At 50.6% G+C, this 18950-nt stretch overlaps 1 protein-coding gene across 14 annotated transcripts in view; it reads left to right on the forward strand.

Annotated features, from left to right (window-relative positions):
- Window positions 1–18950, forward strand: part of TRAF3IP1 (TRAF3 interacting protein 1) — a 57324-nt gene that overhangs the window by 2154 nt on the left and 36220 nt on the right. For 5 of the 14 annotated variants that reach the window (XR_005378915.1, XR_005378916.1, XM_038574356.1 and 2 more), the window contains exons 2-10: window positions 2302–2370; window positions 2971–3132; window positions 5119–5262; window positions 5365–5790; window positions 8001–8072; window positions 9010–9085; window positions 11692–11787; window positions 13240–13299; window positions 18172–18273. Coding sequence is in view for 12 of the 14 variants with exons in the window: in XM_038574356.1 (XP_038430284.1) it covers window positions 2302–2370; window positions 2971–3132; window positions 5119–5262; window positions 5365–5790; window positions 8001–8072; window positions 9010–9085; window positions 11692–11787; window positions 13240–13299; window positions 18172–18273 (1207 nt within the window). In the remaining 2 variants the exon portion in view is untranslated. The remainder of the gene's footprint in view (window positions 1–2301; window positions 2371–2970; window positions 3133–5118; window positions 5263–5364; window positions 5791–8000; window positions 8073–9009; window positions 9086–11691; window positions 11788–13239; window positions 13300–18171; window positions 18274–18950) is intronic. The other 9 variants (XM_038574365.1, XM_038574367.1, XM_038574366.1 and 6 more) reach the window with 5 other exon arrangements.

Below are 18950 nucleotides of genomic sequence, written 5' to 3' on the forward strand. Positions count from 1 at the left end.
GTTTAGCACCTGCCTTTGGCCCAGGGCATGATCCTGGAGTCCCGGGTTCAAGTTCCGTGTCGGGCTCCCTGCATGGAGCCTGCTTCTCCCTCTGCCTGTGTCTCTGCCTCTCTCTCTCTCTCTCTGTGTCTGTCTTGAATGGATAAGTAAAATCTTAAAAAAAAAAAAAAGAACTTGCAGACTTCCGAGGGCACCCCCTATGGGTCCTCCAACCTCCTCTCTTACTCTTTCCAATAGGTTGGGTGTATTATTCTCCACTAACTTTGCTTTACTCATTTGCTATCTCAACATAGTTTATAATGTGTGCGTCTGTGTTAAAAACCCTAATTGTGCTTAGAACTCTCTGGAATCCCACCCACATCCCAGGGCTGTCTGTCTAGCTGCCCCCTCCTCTTCTAGCTGGGGCAACACTTCGCCTGCCCTACGTGGTGTTTGAGGGAAGGGACGTGGCACAGAGACATGTGCTGCATTACCCAGTGAAGTAGGCAGGTAGTGTCCCCTAACCCAGAAGGGAAGAAGTGCGTTAGCCAGGAGGTAAGCCCGCCCGACCACGGCAGGTGCCACCGTACTCTCACCCTTTTACCTTCTGTGTTAGTCCTGTGGAGAGCCAGGGAGGAGGCAGGGTGCTATGCCTCATTCTGTGGGGCTTGGCTTGGCGCTGGGCTCCTGGAAGTTTGGAGTGCCTCGGAATGGGGAAGGAGGAGGGACATTCAAGCAGGAATTGACTTGGTTGGCCAGGTCGCCAGGCTGCGTGGAAGCAGTCACACGTTCCCAATCAGGGGCCAGTGTTCTGCTTTTCTTTCATGTTTTTTTTTTTTTTCTTCCAAATCTAATGCTGAAATTAATTTCTCTGCCTGTGTAAAGGTAAATGCGTCAACTGTCACCTCTTGTTAGGGATATGAGAATGACATATTGAAAAGCATTTTCCGGTAAGAGATGAAGAGCTTCCTGAAAATTCTTAACTCTCTCTGAGTATTGTGTTCAAGTCACCATATCAGTAATTTAGTTACAGCTAAACTAGCTCTCTCTCATAAATCAAAGCATTGGCCTTGTAAGGTTAATGTTTCTTGTCCCTTAAAAATATTGTTCACAATTTTAACTGCCAGCAAAATAGGAAACCTCAGAAGAGACAAAATAAAGGCTCTAGGGATATCAAGTACAGGATACCCTTAATATTATATTTGTCTTTTCGGGAAAAAGAATACACAGCTCTTAGGTAGTTGTTGAGGAATGAGAGCCAGCTTAATTAATAGGGAGGTGTGGCTTGGTCTCAGAGAAATAGCCTGATGTTAGCGTGGGACTTTTTTCTAACAGACGAGTCTTGCACTAGTACATATGCTTTCTGTCCACCCAGGACATACGCACGTTCACGCTTCCTACATACAACGCAGCTAACATTTTGTTTTGTTTGATTTTTTGGAAAAAAAATGCTTATTGCTACCCATTATGTTGATTTTTATAGTGAATTCTTGCCTTTCGAAAAATGCTGGTCCTAGAGAATGAGGAGCCTGGCTGTGTGGGTGCAGGGAGGAAGAGGGAGAGTCACCACCCCTAACGCTGGTTCAGGGTAATGAGGAGCTACAGGTTTACTGAGAGGCACGGGCAGGAAAGGGATAGAAGTGACATTGCACAGAGCACCCCCCTGTTGTAGGACGTGACTGAGGAGAAAGACCTTTCTGTCCACGTTCAGAAACCCAAGCTGAGGAATTGCTATTCTTTCCAGAATCCATTCTCTCCACGGGGCCTGAGTGCCCCTTGTAAGATGCTGTCGCCCAGCCGTGGAACCTGTCAGGGCCTCCTCGTGATCCTTAGGCTAAAGTCCGTATTCCTGAGTGGCTTCCGAGGCCATCTGGGTCAGGCTCCTCCTGCCCTGAACTTTTGCTCCCTTGAACAGGACCCTCTTGGCGGCTGTTTGGCCTGGCTCGTGTGTCCTAACCACCCCCCCACCCCCCGCCCAATCCTGTTCTCCCGTTGGCCTGTGGTGTCAACGGATATATGATGTCTTCTGGGAAACTTTCCCTGACACCTGCACCCCTCCTGCGCTTGGATTAGGGAGTGATCCCGTGCTCACTTGGCACCCTGCAAGATGTTTCCCCGTCCCCACGTCCAGGCTGGATTCCGCCTGGGGAAAGGCCTTGTGTATCGCAGACACTCAGAAGCTTGTGCAGTAAGTGAAGGAATGAAATCCTGGCTGTGAGCAGACCCGACAGCTCCTGGCAGCGTGGGGTTTCGGGGCTCGGGGGCAAGGCTGATGGAGAGGCTGTCCTGGGAGGTGCTGACCACGGCCTTGGTCTCTTGAAGGTGATTAGGATGACCGGTTTCATGAAGGGCCTCTACACAGACGCGGAGATGAAGTCTGACAACGTTAAGGTAGGCTGGGGGGCACCCCTCACCCTAGCAAAGTGGGGTTTTTGTAAGCTGGGAACCCGGTGTGTGTCATTTATATCCTGATGCATGTTGAAGTATAAGGTGGATTAATTCATGAATTGCAGTATATCCTTTCTCATTTCATTTTCTTATTTTTGCCAACTGCCTATATGCCAATTTTATCCACTAAGAAATGGAACTAGTGTTTTAAAGGTAATTGCTAGCCTACCAGCTAAAATTAAAAGCTTTAATTAGGGACGCCTGGGTGGCTCAGTGGTTGGGCACCTGCCTTCGGCTCAGGTCGTGATCCTGGGGCCCCGAGATCGAGTCCCACATCAGGCTCCCTGCACGGAGCCTGCTTTTCCCTCTGCCTGTGTCTCTGCTTCTCTCTGTGTGTGTCTCTCATGAATAAATAAATAAATTTTTAGAACAACAACAACAAAAAGAAAAGCTTTAATTGTTTTGTTGTTGTTGTTGTTACACAGAGTTAGTATTCCCAATTTGACGTGACATAAATAGTAACTGTGCCTGTTGAGCATACCAAAGATGAGGGAAACGTTTTTGGAAGTGCTTTTTATTTGTATTTAAATGGGAATCTTTCAGGATAAAGATGCAAAAATTAGCTTCCTTCAGAAGGCCATAGACGTGGTGGTGATGGTTTCAGGAGAGCCACTGTCAGCAAAACCAGTGCGCATCGTGGCCGGGCACGAGCCTGAAAGAACAAACGAGCTGCTCCAGAGAATTGGAAAATGCTGTCTCAGCAAGGTAACGTGGAGGCTCAGAGTTTAGTCCTGAAAGACCCGGCCGGGGTGGGTGACCACAGGGTAGTGGGCAGTATCGGGAAGGAGTTTGCTGGTGTCTGGCAAACCTGGGCTTTGGAGCCTCAGAGTTCCAGGAGGAGTGAAGTAGAAGTATACAAGGAAGGGGCTCCTGGGTGGCTGAGGCGGCGAAGCGTCTGCCTTCTGCTCGGGTCATGATCCCAGGGTCCTGGGATTGAGTCCTGCCTGGGGTTCTCTGCTCAGTCGGGAGTCTCCTTCTCCCTCTCCTCTCCCTGCTGCTCCCCCTGCTTGTACACTCTCTCTCTGTGTCAAATAAGTAAATAAAATCTTTAAAATCAATCAATCCCAAAGAATTATACAGTGAAACAAAGGTATGCCATGCACGAGGTTTTCAAGTGTTAAGTATGAATGTGGGAACCTCACAGACACGTGCTCTTGGGGCAGGCAGTGGAGGCTGCATGCCCAGGCAGCCAAGCCCTGCCTGCCTTCTCCTTTCGGGCCTCCTTTTCGGGCAGGATCTTAGAGGCAGGAAGACCTGCTGTTCTTCTTCCCAGCTTATGGGAGGCTCCTGTTGTCCGCCTGCCTTTCCAGCCTTCCGTGTCTGCTTCCCTCCTTCCATCCCTCCCTCCCCCATGCTCTGTCCTTCCGTTCCTCTTTCCCTCCTGGCTGTGGATAGCAGAGTTGTGCTGCTTTCCTGTGTCACTTGGACAGGGACTGATTCGCTACTTCCTGAGATCCTCATTGTGGGTTGGAAACTTGGCCTCTCTGCTTAGGTCCAGCCCAGAATGTCCTTGCTAGAGACGCTGGAGGACAGCTCTGCTTGGTGATGGCACCAGGGCATCTTCAGGGCCTTTCTTCCTTGTGGGAGCCGAGTCGCCCTGAAGGGAGAGGTCATAACTCATACAGCCCTTCACCTACCTGGTGGGTTGTGGGCTGGGGAAAGAGGCTGGATTTCGGCCCACGTAGCAGGGGTGAGGGTGGGAGGTGGTGGCTCCAAGGAGGCCTTGGGAGAGTCTCACCCTGGCCTGCATCCAAATCTTAGGCTCGGAGGCATACAGCTGATTTTGCCAGTGCCCTTGTTTCTCTCCCCACCATTGCGTCCTTCCTGTTATTTCTCTTTCAAAACACATTTGATTCCTGTCCTCCCTGCTGAATCCTTTGCCAGGTTCTTGTCGCCTCTGGGCACAGCCTGCTCCGTGGCATGGCTCGCAAGGGTTCTCAAGGCCTGCTGCTGCTCCCTCGCCTCCAGGTCCCGCTCAGCTCCCGCACCCCTGCCTGCACCCTGAGGCCCTTTGCACTGGCGATGCTCCCTCATTTCTTTGGCAGCAGTGTGGCATCGGTTGCTTTTCCCTCTCTCCCGGCCTGGCTTAGGCACCCTGCTGTTCAACTGTAGCGTTTGGCCCCTCCCCCAGTCCACAGCGGGGTCAGCCTGTGGTCTGGTGCCTGCCGTGTGATGGTCACTCAGTGCATCCTGTGGAACGAGCAACTGTGTGAGCGGGTGGGATTCCTGCCCGGGGGTGTGTGAAGCTCCGGCACCAAGTCGTGGGATGCTGCCTTTGAGAGGCTTTTTGCTTTTGATAGAGCTTGAGGTAGATCATTGTGTAAGGCCCTTTCAGTGCCGGGCCTCCATGATCCTGTGAGATGTGTAAGGCACTTGTGGAGTCATGCACGGCAGCTTTGTTGTCCTTGAACCACACACACGCCCACACTTGACAGCTCAAGTGGATTGAGGTGGGATTCACTTGGCTTGGGTTGACTCTGCTGTTCCCATCTGAAGTGCTGGAGGTGACAGCTATCAAGAGATGCTCCACTTGGCGATAACAGCATTTCCTTTGAATGTTTTATCCTTTGACTCATGTCCACATGTTTCCCGTGTTTAGTGAACTGTCTTTGAATGCAGATGCTCGCGTCTGTCACCTGTGCTGATCTCGTTTTTACCTTGTGTTTCATTTCCTCCCATTCGGACTGCAAGCTCCCCAGCGACGAGGCGGTGAAGAGGGTGTTAGCTGGAGAGAGGAGTGATCTGAAAGGAAGGACCTCCCTGACGTCAAAATCTCAGGAATTGGACAACAAGAATGCACGAGAAGAAGAGCCCGGAGTTCATAAAGATAAAGAGGTGAATTGCAAGTTGTGCATATTTGAAAATGAAGTGGTGAGTCTGTTCATAGCACAGGTAAAGACATTTATAAGTGATATTGTTGTCTGACCTTTTTTCCAGGATAAAAGGAACTCTGAAATAAATGAGAGAAGTACAAGCAGAGATGGAAAACAGAAAGAAGTGAAGGAAGAAAGCAAAGCAAGAGAGAAGGACAAGGAGAAGGAGAAGACAAAGGAGAGTGACCATGATAGACATAAAGATCCTGAGCGAGACAAGCACCGCGAAGGGGAGCGAGAGCGAGCCAGGAGCCGGGCCAAGCAGGACAGAGACCGAGGCAACAGAGACCGGGACAGGGATCCAGACCGTGACAGGGAGAGGAGGAACGAGGGAGGGAAGGAGAAAGAGAAGTGGAAAGACCGAGAGAGGGAGCGCGAGCGAGATAAGGCCCGGGACAGGGACAGGGACAGACGGAAGGTGAAGGACGGGGAGCACTCCCGGGAGCCCGACCGGGAAAAGAGCAGAGAGCCCGACAAGCCAGAGAAGAAGGTAAAGTCCTGCTTGACGATCTCTGTCTTTGAGAAGAGTTTTGGTGTTCTCTACAGTGGTTCCTTTGTCAGGCGTGGTGGGGACTCAGCACCGCGGTGAGGTTAGGACACTCGCGCCTTCCCAGTGGAAACCCACACGGACACCATGGATGCTGGGGCTCTGAGGTGTACTGCTTTCACCTCTGGCTGCGTGTGCGTGTTGGATGCTTCTTTTTTTTTAAATTCTTTTTTTATTTTTATTTTTTTGTGTGGATGCTTCTTGGAGACGGGCCCACACCATGGCTGCGTGAACCGGCCTTACGTGCGCCATGGTGGTGGGCAGGTGCGTATGCGTGGCCATGCCCGTGGGCCCGGCTGAATTTCTGAAGGATCGTGCTTTGGTCTCGTAGGCATCAGTCGATACGTACAGGACCTCTGACTGTAATTTTTATTTAATTAAATTTTCAAGTAGATTTACAATTGTCCAGAAAATGTGTTTGGTTTCTGTGTTTCCTAAAGTGCAAGTTGCTTTTGGGTTCAGCATAGGTGCTGCAGGGCTCCGTCAGGGCTGGCATCGCACCTGCCTGTTCTCTCGGGCACAGCATCTTGTCAGGTGTCCCCAGAAGGTTGTGGAAGTCTGGTGTCCAGCCCGTAGGAAGGAGGGAGCCGAGGTCTGGAAAGGTTCAAGATCTGCCATGTGACGCAGCAGCGTGGTGAGGGGCGAGGCCTGCGCTGGCGTGCGTGGCTCATGCTCCTGGCTGTCTGGCATTGCATCCCGGGGTGCATCCCGGTACTGGGTGATGATGGGCCCACGGGACTGACGTGTAGAGAGCCCCGGAGTAACGGACCCTGTGAGGTATGTCACGAAAGCCAGGCTTCCCTCAGGAGTTTTAGAAATAACAAAGGCATTCCTCATCTTTTGCGTTTTCGTAGAGGTCTAAGGAAAAGTGTTTCTTGCTGATGTGATTTTTCTGAGGCAGTAGCGTGCTCTCATATGTTTTCCTAGCGTGCGGCCGCCCCCGAGTGGGAAGGCCTCAGTCTTCCGGGTCTGCAGATGGTTTTCCACACATTACATTGACCAGAGTTGCTGATGCTGTGAGGAGGGTCTTAAATAGAAAGCCAATTCCAAAGAAGTTTTTATAGGGGGTTCCGTGGGCTCGGCTTCGAGTGTGTGAGGCCAGGGCGCAGGGCCTGTGTCTCTGCTCAGCGCAGGTCCACATTCTCCCGAAGTCGGTTCTCCGAGGATCTTTCGTGGTGGTTTTGTGGGGCCGGGTCCTCTGGTGTAAATCTGGGGCTCCTCTGTGGGGAGGCTCTTGCCGGCGGTGAGGACACCCCTGTGGGACGCCTCCCAGGAGACTGTTCTGACCCAGCTGTGCAGGGTCTTCCCCCTGCGTCAGACCCCATGGCTCTCCTCCGTTTGATCGTGTCTGAAACAGACGATGCTGAGACCTTCTCGCCCCCTCTCAGGCTGTGTGTGAAGAGAAGGTGAAGTAGTAGGTGTGTCCAGAGCTTCGGGTGTGGCGGTGAAGGACCAGCTGTCAGGGTGGTGGGTGCAGTGCTCACCCTAAGGGGCTGGCAAGGGTGGGCGGGGTGGGGGGGGAGGCGAGGAGCTGCGTGCAGAGCCAGGGGCTTCCAGCAGGAAGCTATGGAGATGCGTCACGGTTGAACTCAACAGTCATCCCTTGCTTTCCAGTCTTCATGGCGCACAGTGTCCGTGGCCTTGTCTTTTCTAGTCCGTATGTCAAGATGTGTGGGTTGGAGACTGGATTGTAGCTGTGAGCTGGTGTTTGCAGGTTTCCTGTACTTCACTTCGAGAATATTTCCTGCTGTGGAGTCTGAAAGCTTTGCTTGAGAAGAACCGTTCACTGGAAGGTTGCTCCCCCTTCCATGGTGGCTGGTGGTCTCTGTCGTTCACTCCTTCCCCTATTTCCAGATTCCCTGTGTTTCACTGGGGTGTTTCTGAGAGGTTTGGCCTGGGGTGCGGATCCCGCGTGTCTGGGAGACACTGTTCCATAGCTTCCCTTCTGCCCTAGTCTGCTCCACAGGGGATGATCTGGATGGCCCTGTGGGGTGCGGGCTGCGTTCCTGCCGCAGATAGGCCTGGAGTGGGATGGATGGGAAGGGTGATCTTGCTGCTGCTCAACAAGAAACACCTTGCATCTTGACATGTTTTTAGATGTAACAGATTTGAATAATTCTGGAATATGATCAAATTTTTTTTTTTTTTTGCAGTCCTCAAGTTCGGGTGAGATGTCTAAAAAGTTGTCAGATGGATCCGTGAAAGACTCCAAAGTTGAAGCAGAGGTAAACTTTGAAAAATAGTTTCAACCCATGGCTGGGTTGATGTGACTTCCATGCTGTGGTTTCTTCTAGTCCATGGAGAGCCCGGGGGTGGGGATGTGGCACAGGCTCCCACATGACCTCGGGTTTCCATGCCGGGCTCTGGGCTTTCTGTATACACTTGTTTGACAGGTACGATGTATGGGGTACAAAGGGATGGGAGGTCATTTGGGAGCGTGTCCAGGTGGTGCTTCAGATGAGTCTGGGAGAGGATTTGGTCTCCAGGCTGACCGGGGCAGCAGGGGTGCCGGAGAGATCCCTCTGAGCTCTGCTCAGCCTGTGGGGGGCCCATGGTGCGTGTCTTGGGGGTGGGGCACAGCCGAGGCTGGGCCACATCATTTCCCTGCCTCCAGGCCACCGAGGTTAGACTCAGCACAACTTTGCTAATGGACTTTGGATTTCAGAAAACATGTCCAGGCAGCTATAGGGAAGATGGATGAGGAGTGGCTTAGAGGCTGGGAGGCCAGTTAGGAGGTCATCATGGCAGGCTGAGCAAAACCTAATGGCTGGTGTGTGCTCTGTTGGAACACACGTACGTTTGCCCTCAGCGCTGTCACAGATGCATGTGAGTGATTAGCACAAAGCAACAGAGATGGAGTCCTCATAAACACATCCGGTAAGACAGCGCTTCTCAGCATGGTTGGCGGATTGCTGGCCTTTTGAGAGCTTCGCAGAAAGATGGATTTCTGATTTTAGAGTAAAGAAGGCCCGAGCAGTCTCTAATTCACCCTCAGGTCCAGGGTGCTGAGTTGTGCCGAGTTGGTATCCGTTTCCCATTAAAGCACCTGGTGGTGCTGTTCTGTGTCCTCCTTGTTTGTCACTGAGCAGAGCTTGACTAGTAAATCTGCTCAAGGCATTGCTGGGTCATGCGTCAACTAATTCTTTTTCCATTTTCTTTAAGACTGAGATTTCCGCCAGAGCATCCAGGTCAGTGACAACAAAAGCATCAAAACGGCGATCCAAAAATTCAATGGAAGGTACTGCAAATTTATCATATAAGTAACTGAAAATATGGATATTAATCATGTATTAATACTTACAATTGATATTAATCATAATTGATATTAATCATGATCTAGTAGATCTGTTGGGGGGGATAAACAAAGACTGTGAAAAGGATGAAGATATGTCTCTCTCTCTCTCTCTCTCTCTCTCTCTCTCTCCCTCCCTCTCCCTCTCTCCCTCCCCCTCTTCCTCCCCCCTCCCTCTCCCTTTCTTTTTCCAGTCTCCCTCTCTCCCTCCCTTCCGCCCTCCCTCCACGCATGTGTGAGCCCATGACCCCAGCGGCAGAGTAGCACCTCTTTGCTGGAGATCTGTTGCAACCTAAGAGATGCGATCGAACTTTAGTTTTCCAGAAATGGTTATCAGCCACCCACCCACATTTTACTGACTCTTGTCATTTAATCCAGACACAGAGTGGCCAGCAAGAGCATCCTGCTCTTAGGGCATGTCCATGCATTTAAAAATCAGCAGAAATGATCCCTGGGAATCATGCTATTAGGGACTGAAGTTGAAGCAAACAGGCGTGGCCAGGGGTTTGCCCAAGGGGAACGCCTGGGTCTGCGAGGGCGGGAAGTAGGGGAAGCACATCCGTGCACTGCAGATGGGTGCTGCTGGGGGCTGGTCGTGTTGCAGTTTTCAGGTGAAGTGGGAAGTCACTTTGAGAGTGGTAGTGCCTGAAAACCCATCCTTTTCCTAAGTTGTAAAAGTTGAAGCGGTGTGGCGGGGGTGCCGTAGCTGGAATTCTTCATCCAGGACTTACGCAGACATGTAAAGAAAGCCCCCCTTTCATAATATACGTGCTGCTTTAATGAGCATCTTTGCTCCAGCAGCTTTTCCCTCTGTTGGCAGTCTCCTGGGACAGGCTCCAGATGGGGCCCCGGCGCAGAGGGCAGGGCCGTTTGCGGGTGTGACTGCAGGGTACACTGTACCCCTGCCCTCCGCCTCCTCCGGGGTTCCCAAGGCTTGCTGATTTGGGGAGCTGAAAAATGAACAGCGCTCTCTCTTTTTAATTGCTAGTGAAATTGCACGTTTTTGTGTGTGTTAGTGATTTTGTTGACTTCTTGGGCTCGTCTGTTCTTGGCGGGGATTCCGCATCGCTCTGATGGCAGTTGCAGTGTTGTCCCTAATTTACACACGCTCGCTATACACTCAGGACATCTGCCAATTTTTAAGTAAGTGTTTGTTTTCCAGTTTATTTCTACTCATTATGTTTAGTTCCTGACTTGCCTGAGTGTTTAATTTTTGTGCGCTGGAAGCAACCAGCCTTTTTTTTTTTTTTCTTTGGTAGTTTGTCCAGAGATTTGGGAGATGAAGATTTGTATTTTGTCATGCATTTTCATATATAATCTATTTAGTTATTTCTTATTTTAATTCCTGTTGTGAAGTGAGGTTATTTTTTCCAGAGTAACTCACCAGGTGTTCCAGAATTACTAATTTTAAGCCATTTCATGTGCTTATCTTTACAGATTATTTTAAAACCATTGAGTCAAGAATCTTGCCTCCCACAAACAGAACTAATTAATTGATCAGGATTGAGTTGGACTTGTGTTAAACTTACGCTTTTGTGATTTGGGGAAGATTGGATGCTTCTGATTCCAAGTTAGTGTGGGTGTCCCTCCCTTCTCCCCAAAGGATATGTGTGCATGTGCTGGGCTATGTCTGTTAGCCACAGCTTATGATAGCTTGTTTTTAGTTGGTTTAGAAATGGCATCTTCTTTCCCCTCCCTGTTTCCTAGTGATGATCGTTGGAGTATAGAAGTGTCATGGACTGTGGTACCTGCACCGCAAACCTGGCCTCATGTTCAGTCTTAGCCCTTAGTTCTTGTGTGGAATTGTGTTTTTTTTTTTGTTTAAGCTGACAGTTGTTATTGTCTCCTTTTCTAATAACTCGGTGCATGTGCATCTGAGTTTACTGGTGCTCTCTAAGAGATATGATCACCAGAGATATGCAGGTTTTATGATACTAAGCTTTACTGAGATGTCAACAGGCTGATGGACTCTTTCCTTCCCTGTCTGCTAGCTGGGCGTGAACTTCACTGTGCATCCTCACCCTGATATTCCTCCTCACTTAAATGGGTCGCATTTGGGTAAATGTCCAGCATCCAGGAGGTATCGGAGGCATAAGACCTCTATGTTCTGCTTGAGAGAATAAGCCTAGCATTTATTGGAGTGTGGGGTGTCATGCTTGTTAAACATATTTAGAATTTTTTTAAAGATTTTATTTATTTATTCATGAGAGACAGAGAGAAAGGCAGAGACACAGGCAGATGGAGAAGCAGGCTCCATGCAGGGAGCCTGACGTGGGACTCAACGCCCAGAGCCAAAGGCCGATGCTCAACCACTGAGCCACCCAGGCATCCCAAACATATTTAGAATTTTATTTTATTTTTTTATTTAGAATTTTAAAGCTATTCTAGAATCTCTATAGAATACAAAAAAAAAAATTTTTTTCATAAGAATATGATAATTTTTGCTTATTGTTAAGTAGCATGTTATAGCAGAATAATACACTATAGTGAATATACTATGCAGCATTACGATTAAGTTTAATACGTACTTTCATTATACAATTTTGTATCAGGAAGAAGGGACTCTAGAACCAGTGAAAATAGTCTTTCCCTTGAACATAACTCTTCCTACAGTAAAGCTAAGAAGGAGCATGCCGTGAAACAGCTCGGTAAGATGAAGCAGGCCCTAGTGGAGGCTGTGCATGCTGGGGAATCGGACCCTTTGACCACCAAGCCGGTGGGACCCTGTGGGTGGGGCCCTGCTGGACCCGGGGCCCGGGCCCCAGAGTGGAGTGGGGCAGAAGCGCGTGTAAGCCTTGCCCACTGAGCTGCGGGCCCCCCCCCCCAACCACCGTGGCGTTCCTACCATGAATCAGTCACGGGCTGGGATTGTCCACTTGAGTCTTCCTTTCTTTGTTCTGTAGAAGTTTACAGAGTCCCTGCCCTCTGGGGCGTATACTGTGGAGGGGCAGGCAGATAATGGAGAGAACACAGGGTGTACACATTCATGGTAGTGGTGAGTCTTCTGAGGACAAATGTAGCCGAGAGAGGTGGGCACGGTAGGGGTGGGTGTGTAGGCAGAGAGGCTCTGAGGAGGGGACGTCTGGGCAGAGTTGACGAGGGTGGAGGAGGACATGCTGGTGTCCAGGGATAGGCAGAGGATACGCTGGGCCCTGTGCTGGGGACAGGCTTTGCTTGTTTGAGTGGCGGGAGCTCGACTGTGAGGCCGGGCGGGAGGCGAGGGGTTAGAAGAGACTGCACGCAGAGGCAGGCCCGAGGTGTTGGGCCGAGCGCTTTACAGTGAGTGTGAGTAGAAGTCCGTGGCAGGCGTTAGGCAGGACAGAGGCCTGATGGGACTTCGGTTTTAGAAGCATCTCCTTTTCAAAGTGGAGAGAGGCAAGTATAGAGGCCAGACAGCAGGTAGGTGTCCAGGGAAGACTGCCGGCCAGGGACCTGAGTGAGTGTCCCTGACGAGGACAGATTGGGTGTAGGATGTGTTGGGTGGAAGGGATGACAGGTCTGCGGGCTGACTGGGTGGCACTTGTTAACCGGAGAGGGCACAGGGAGAAGGTCGGTGGGGAGGGCTCTGGGCACCCACATGGTGCTGTTGCTGAAGCGGGAAGGCTGTGGGAGAAGCTAGTTGGTGGGATGTGTGGCAGTGCCAGGAATTCTGTTTTCAACACATCAAGTTTGAGGTGCCTGCCATGCAGCCTGGCGGTGTGTCAGGACAGCGGTGGGGCTGTAGGCCTGCAGCTCAGGGGGCCCGGGTGACTGAAGGTAAAGTCAGAGAAGTCGGGGGTTTCGCGTGGTGCTCTTTCCTGCCATCCCGTGGAGACCCACGTGAGATTAGCATAGGGGAGCGTGGGGATCAAGAGAGCGAGCTCCAGAGCCCACCAGGACCCACAGGGAGGGGTGGTCCAGCACGTGGGGGGCGGGTAGGGGGAGTGGCGGCAGGGGGCGTCCTGCAACCCTGGAGGGGGTGAGTTCGTGTGAGCCTGGCGTAAACCCCTGTGGGTCCCGGCCCGAGCACCGCACAGAAAAACCTCAGCAATGTTTTAATCTGTTGCTAACTATTTTATGTCAGGAAGAAAGGAAGATAATAATTTCAGCTAAAATTTTAGATCCCATAGTGTCTGGATTAAATAATGAAGCAGATCAGGAAACTATGTCTTCAGAAATCGGTAAGAAAAACATATTCTTTAGTCTACCTTCCTCACCACTTTGATACGAAGTATTTACCTCTCAGCATAGTTTTATTTTTTATTCTGACCTTGATATAGTGAAGATCGGAAATGACCTGATATTCTACTTGCTTTAATTTGATGAATTATAAGATAATATTAACTCAATTTTAGTTAACTTTTACATGCCTTTTTATGTGAACTTATATTTGCATCTCGATCCAGGTGCTTTATCTTGCTGTTGGAATTTTGCAAAGTGATGTGGGTGGTCAGGTAGAGGGATTGTTGTTCAGCTCTCCCATCCTGCTCTGCTGTGTCGTATTAAGAAAATGCTTTATAATACAGATTTGAAGGTCCTTGGCTGTGGTGCTTTTGGGAAGTCGTTGCCTGTGGCTTCCCCTCTTACACTGAGGTGGGCAGTGTGATGTGTGTACATGTGTCCTCACCCTCTTGCCCTGGAGCAATTAGATGTGAGAGTTCGGGATTTCAAAAGGCGTGATCCTTGATGAATATCAGTATTTGCCATTTGTGACGTTAAACTAAATTCTTCAGAAATATTAAAAATCTGGAGTGATATTTAGGGGAAAGTATAGTGTAAATCTTGACCCCGGGAAAAGATAAAAACTTGTCTAGGCTGAACCTGTATCTCTTTGATTTTCAAAAATTCTGTGCCTGTGGCTAATAATGGTTAGTGCATCTTTCTGTGCCTGTGCTTTCCCTTTAAGAAGTTGAGCTCCTGAGAGCACTGTGTTGCAGGCGGGCTGCTGGGCTGCATCCTTGGCTCAGCAGGGGCGCAGCCAGAAAGGTGGTCCTCGCTGATCATCCACCAAGTAGGTCAGGCTCAGGAGATTGATCTAGTTCCTCAGCGGTGTGGGGGGGCCCCACTGGAAGGTGCTGAACGGGAGCAGGAGTTGTCATTGAGGAACGCTTCACAGCCAGCAGGTGTGGCATGGCTCACCCACATCCTGTGTTTCGTTCCTGTGGGAGTCCGAGTAGGAAGCACCAGGCAGTCCCTGTACTGCTGCAGAGGGGCCACAGAGAGGCTGGAGAGGGGCCACAGAGGGGCAGGAGAGGGGCCGCAGAGGGGCAGGAGAGGGGCCGCAAAGGGGCTGCAGAGGGACCACAGAGGGGCCACAGAGGACCAGGGGAGGGGCCGCAGAGGGGCAGGAAAGGGGCCGCAGAGGGGCAGGAGAGGGGCCACAGAGAGGCTGGAGAGGGGCCACAGAGGGGCAGGAGAGGGGCTGCAGAGGGGCAGGAGAGGGGCCACAGAGGACCAGGGGAGGGGCCGCAGAGGGGCAGGAGAGGGGCTGGAGAGGGGCCACAGAAGGGCAGGAGAGGGGCCTGGTTGCGCCCGCCTCCCAGCCCAGCAGGAAGGCCCGTTCCTGCCACTTGCCTACCTCTCGGCCTTGAGCAAGCTTCATGGGTACGTTCCAAGAGCCACAGGTACCCCACAGGTAATTGGGTCTGAAAATACCTGCCTTGAGACTCAGTGAGATCTGTCCGTCCGTGGCCAGCTTGTGACATGAGTTGCCCTGCTGGCTCTGCTTTATGGATACCACTTCAGTGACTGCGAGCCCCAAGTCAGGGTGAGAGGCATCTCATCCTGAGATGGTAACATGGATTTAAAATAAATAGAGTCATTCAGACACGTATCCTCACTCTGTAGATCCTGCGTACGGCTCAGTGTTCAGGCTGCGGGGAAGCCTGCAAGGGGCAGGTGGTTCTCAGTGGAGAGCTTTGCAGACGTTAGAACGGAGCCTAGTGCCACCTGGTGGCAAGGGTGGAGTCCTGCTCCCTGTCCCTGGGTGGTCCCGTCCCCCGACCCGCCTCCCCTTGAAACCTGCTGCTGCATGTGCCCTGGGTCCCCGTCTTCACCATCACGCCAGTCACGGATGTCATCTTGCTTTGCCAGTCCTTTGACTTTTGAGATTCAGGGTTTGTCAGCAGTTGTCATAGCTGCTGGTTTTCTCATCTCACGGAGTGTGATTTCCAGATGCGGTGCTGCTGGGTCTGGTCAGTGAGGCTTTCCTCGCGACTGCCCTTCACTGTGAGCTGCTGCACGTAAGCCACACCTGCTGTGGCAGGTGGCCCCGGGCCCTGGCCTGCCCCTGCCCGCTTTGCAGGTGTGTCATGGAGCGTTCATCCACTTTGCTCTACCATTTTGTTCCTTTGGGCTCACTGAAGAACTCAATAAGGAGATTATCCATTTCTTTCTCAAGCACAAACCAGTTCCTCCCTGCTCCATGTCGAAATGCCCACTGCATGAGCCTCCTCGTGGTTATAGTTGTTTGACAGCCCAGGTTCTCCTGGAACATATGCCATCCCTGTGTCTCCGGCTTGCTTGGGCTCCATCACTCATGTCATTTCATTTTATTGCTTTTTTTATTACGAAAAACGTAGAGAAGTAGGAAGAATGATGAACAGCCTTCTACCTCTTACACAGATTCCATGGTTATAATAATGTGCTTCATCTACAGCAATGTATTTTTATGAATGATTTCAAAGTATATTAAAAACATCCTAACACTTTAAATACTTCAGCATGCAGCTCAAAAAGTTAAAACCAAAACCAAAACAAAACAAAAAAACAAAAATAAAAACAAAAAACAACAAGAAAGACATGCTTAGACACGGCCACAACGTTATTGTTGTATCTAGCAGGAGTACTGGTCCCCAGGCTGTATTCTTAGTGTCTCAAAGTGTTATTTTTTAAAAAACCAGGATTCCATTGAGATGAACACACTATATGTTTTTTAATCTTTTTGTCTTTTTAAATGATTCGAATCTCAAATAACAGCTCCTCCGCCTTGCACCCCTGCCTTGCCCTTTTAGTCCAGCACACTGGCTTTGGAAGAGAGGAGGTTGCTTGTCCTGCAGAATGTTCCACCCTCTGGATTTGTCTCATTTCCTTGTGGTGTCACTTAACTTGTGACATTCCTTCCCCCCACCCCCTTACCCCAATATTCTGTTTGATCTAAAGGCCTCATTAGCTTTGGGTCAAACATCTTGCTTCGCATCTGACCTGTGTGTAGTGAACTTGTGCCTTTATCTTGTGTCCTATGTGGATACACGTAGTGCCTCTGCATCCCATGACGGGATGCTAAGACTGACACTGGGCCAGGCAGGGCCCCTCCTCTTAAACCCTGGTTATTTGGTCATATTTATGCTTGGATGTAGCTGGCAACTCCGTGCCACTAAACTTTCTACAGAACTCTGGCGTAGTGGGAAGCTTCTTGCAGACGCGTTGTGGGCTGTACCTCTGATGAGTGTCAGGGATGGTAACAGATGGGGACTTGGCCTGGCACAGCACCCCCTGCTCTGTGCACCACAGTCTCGTTACCCAAGTGCCGTAAGTTGGGGCAAACTGGCTCAGAAGAGGCCAGGAGCTTCCTCAGGATACGGTGCTTGGGGGCACCAGAACTTAGGAAATCAGGACACCAAGGCCCACATCTTTACCTTCGACGTTCATTCATTGCCAGGTAATTCAGACAACAGATTTTTGGCCAGTTCATAATAATTTTTATTTATGACGGGTACATTATTTATTATTTTTAAAGCTGTTATTTGGCAGACTAGGTCGTCTGCCTTCTGTGATTAAGAATTGATTGTGGTTAAAAAAAAAATTGATTGTGGTGTTATTACTGTGTTTCTCTATGTATATCAGAGTTTCAGTAAAATTTACTTAAGAATATTAGGAAAGATGTGTTAGAGGAACTATCATAGGTGTCTCAAAAAAAAAAAAAAAGAAAGAAAAAAGAATGCCACTAGGCTTTTGAAGAGATGAAGTGGTGCAGGGTCCCCTTGAGCTTTGGACAGAAGGTGTTGCATTTGGAAGTTACTTATTGTGCTTATGCGTTTTGAACAGTGTAGGAAATTTTTGACACTTTGAAATAAATGTAATAATGTAAAATTCTTATGTACTTTCTTTTAAAATCGATCTATAGCTGCCTGGCTTATGTTTATTTTTAAATTTGTTTTACAATTTAGTATTTCATATTCTTTGGCTACCTTATAGATCGTGAATAATTACTTGAATCCAACTGTTTAAATTATCATTTTTGTAGATTGAAAAAAAATTCCTTAGAAAATTATGTCATTTGCTGTATGTAGTTCTTTACATGGAATCAGTTCTTTGATAGTTAATTGAAGGCTGATTCTGAAATGAACTATTTGAATACTTTTAAGAAATTTTAAGATTGTGTTTCAGGGAAGAGAACATTTTTCTAATTTTATTTTTGCCTCCTCGTTTCATTTTAGAGAGTGGGGGTCCTTTAGTGATGGGTTAGTTTCGGTTAGTTTTCTACCTGGGTCCTGCCACATAAAATCTGTTCCTACCACACCTCCCTGCCCCCTTTTGTTTTCAATATAAAAATGTTTTATTTCTTAGGTATTTGATATTTTTTTTCTATTTTTATAGACATTGGCACATTGGTCAGTAGCTCCACCAGGGTTTGGAAGCTTTCTGTATGTCTAGGACTGTGGACTATGCCAGAAGTATTTTTCTTTTCATTCTGCTTTGCTGAAATTGCCACCTATCTGCAGCTTCTCAGCCGGGCCTGGCTGCAGGGGGGAGGCGGGTGGAGACGCAGTGTCAGGAAGGTTCTGGAAATGGGGGTGGAGGGGCCAGTTTGCTGTGGCCGTGGGGGCCCCAGCCTCCTCCTGGGCTGAGCGGGCCTCGTCCGTCTCCCGATCCCTTACATTCTTGGTGTAAGTGCCCCAAAGCTGCCTGTGGTCGCCCCGGAAGCCGCGGTGCGGGTGTGGGGAGGCACCGATGAGCGATGAGCGATGACGAGGTGCTCTCAGTTAATGAAGCCGCAGAGGACCAGCCCGTGGGCGCGCCGTGATGACTCCTTCTGAACTGTTTTGTGTCAGGAACCAAGGAAGCTAATACTTCCGCAGCTAGTGTTTCAGATGATAATTCAGCTGGTCTGTGGCGCCAGAGCCTTGAGCCAGAGCCAGCAGTGAAGCAGAAAGGTAAGAAGGACGCCCTCCTGCCCTCCTTTCCTGGCAGGGGACTCCCCGGGCCCCCCGGGGCCTGGAGGGCAGCTCGGGCAGGGCACGCTGGGCCTCGCGTGGGGGCACCGGCCTCTCCGGTCCCCGGTCCCCCGCGTGCTCTCGCAGGGGACGCGGCGGGCCCAGGGTCGGAATGACTGCGAGCGAGCGTCGGAGCCGCCGCGGGGAGTCCCGGGCCCGCGTCGCGTCCAAGCGGACTGGGGAGCAGCTCGAAGCGCCTCCTGACCTGGTGCCTCTGTCTCTAATGTTCTCTGGGCGCGTTAAGTTGGGCCTCCGTGAAGAGTCGGCCTCTGGCGTAATCTGTCCCAGCATCTAAAGGGCGGCGAACGACCTGGGCCTCAGGGTGTCGGCCTGGAGCCCGGCGCGCCTGGGAGGGGGCCTGGCGGGGCCGGTGGGGCCGTGGGTGCCCCGCGAGCAGAGCCAGCCTGGAGGGGCCTAGGCCCCGGGGGGGAGCTGTGCCAGCCCGTGGAGCTCAAGCCGAGCCAGCCCGTGGAGCTCAAGCCGTGCCAGCCCGTGGAGCTCAAGCCGAGCCAGCCCGTGGAGCTCAAGCCGTGCCAGCCCGTGGAGCTCAAGCCGTGCCAGCCCGTGGAGCTCAAGCCGAGCCAGGAGAGAGCAGCCCGCGCTGCAGTGCGCGGTGG

Source organism: Canis lupus, chromosome 25 (assembly GCF_011100685.1).
Source record: "Canis lupus familiaris isolate Mischka breed German Shepherd chromosome 25, alternate assembly UU_Cfam_GSD_1.0, whole genome shotgun sequence".
Classification (NCBI taxonomy): Eukaryota; Metazoa; Chordata; class Mammalia; order Carnivora; family Canidae; genus Canis; species Canis lupus.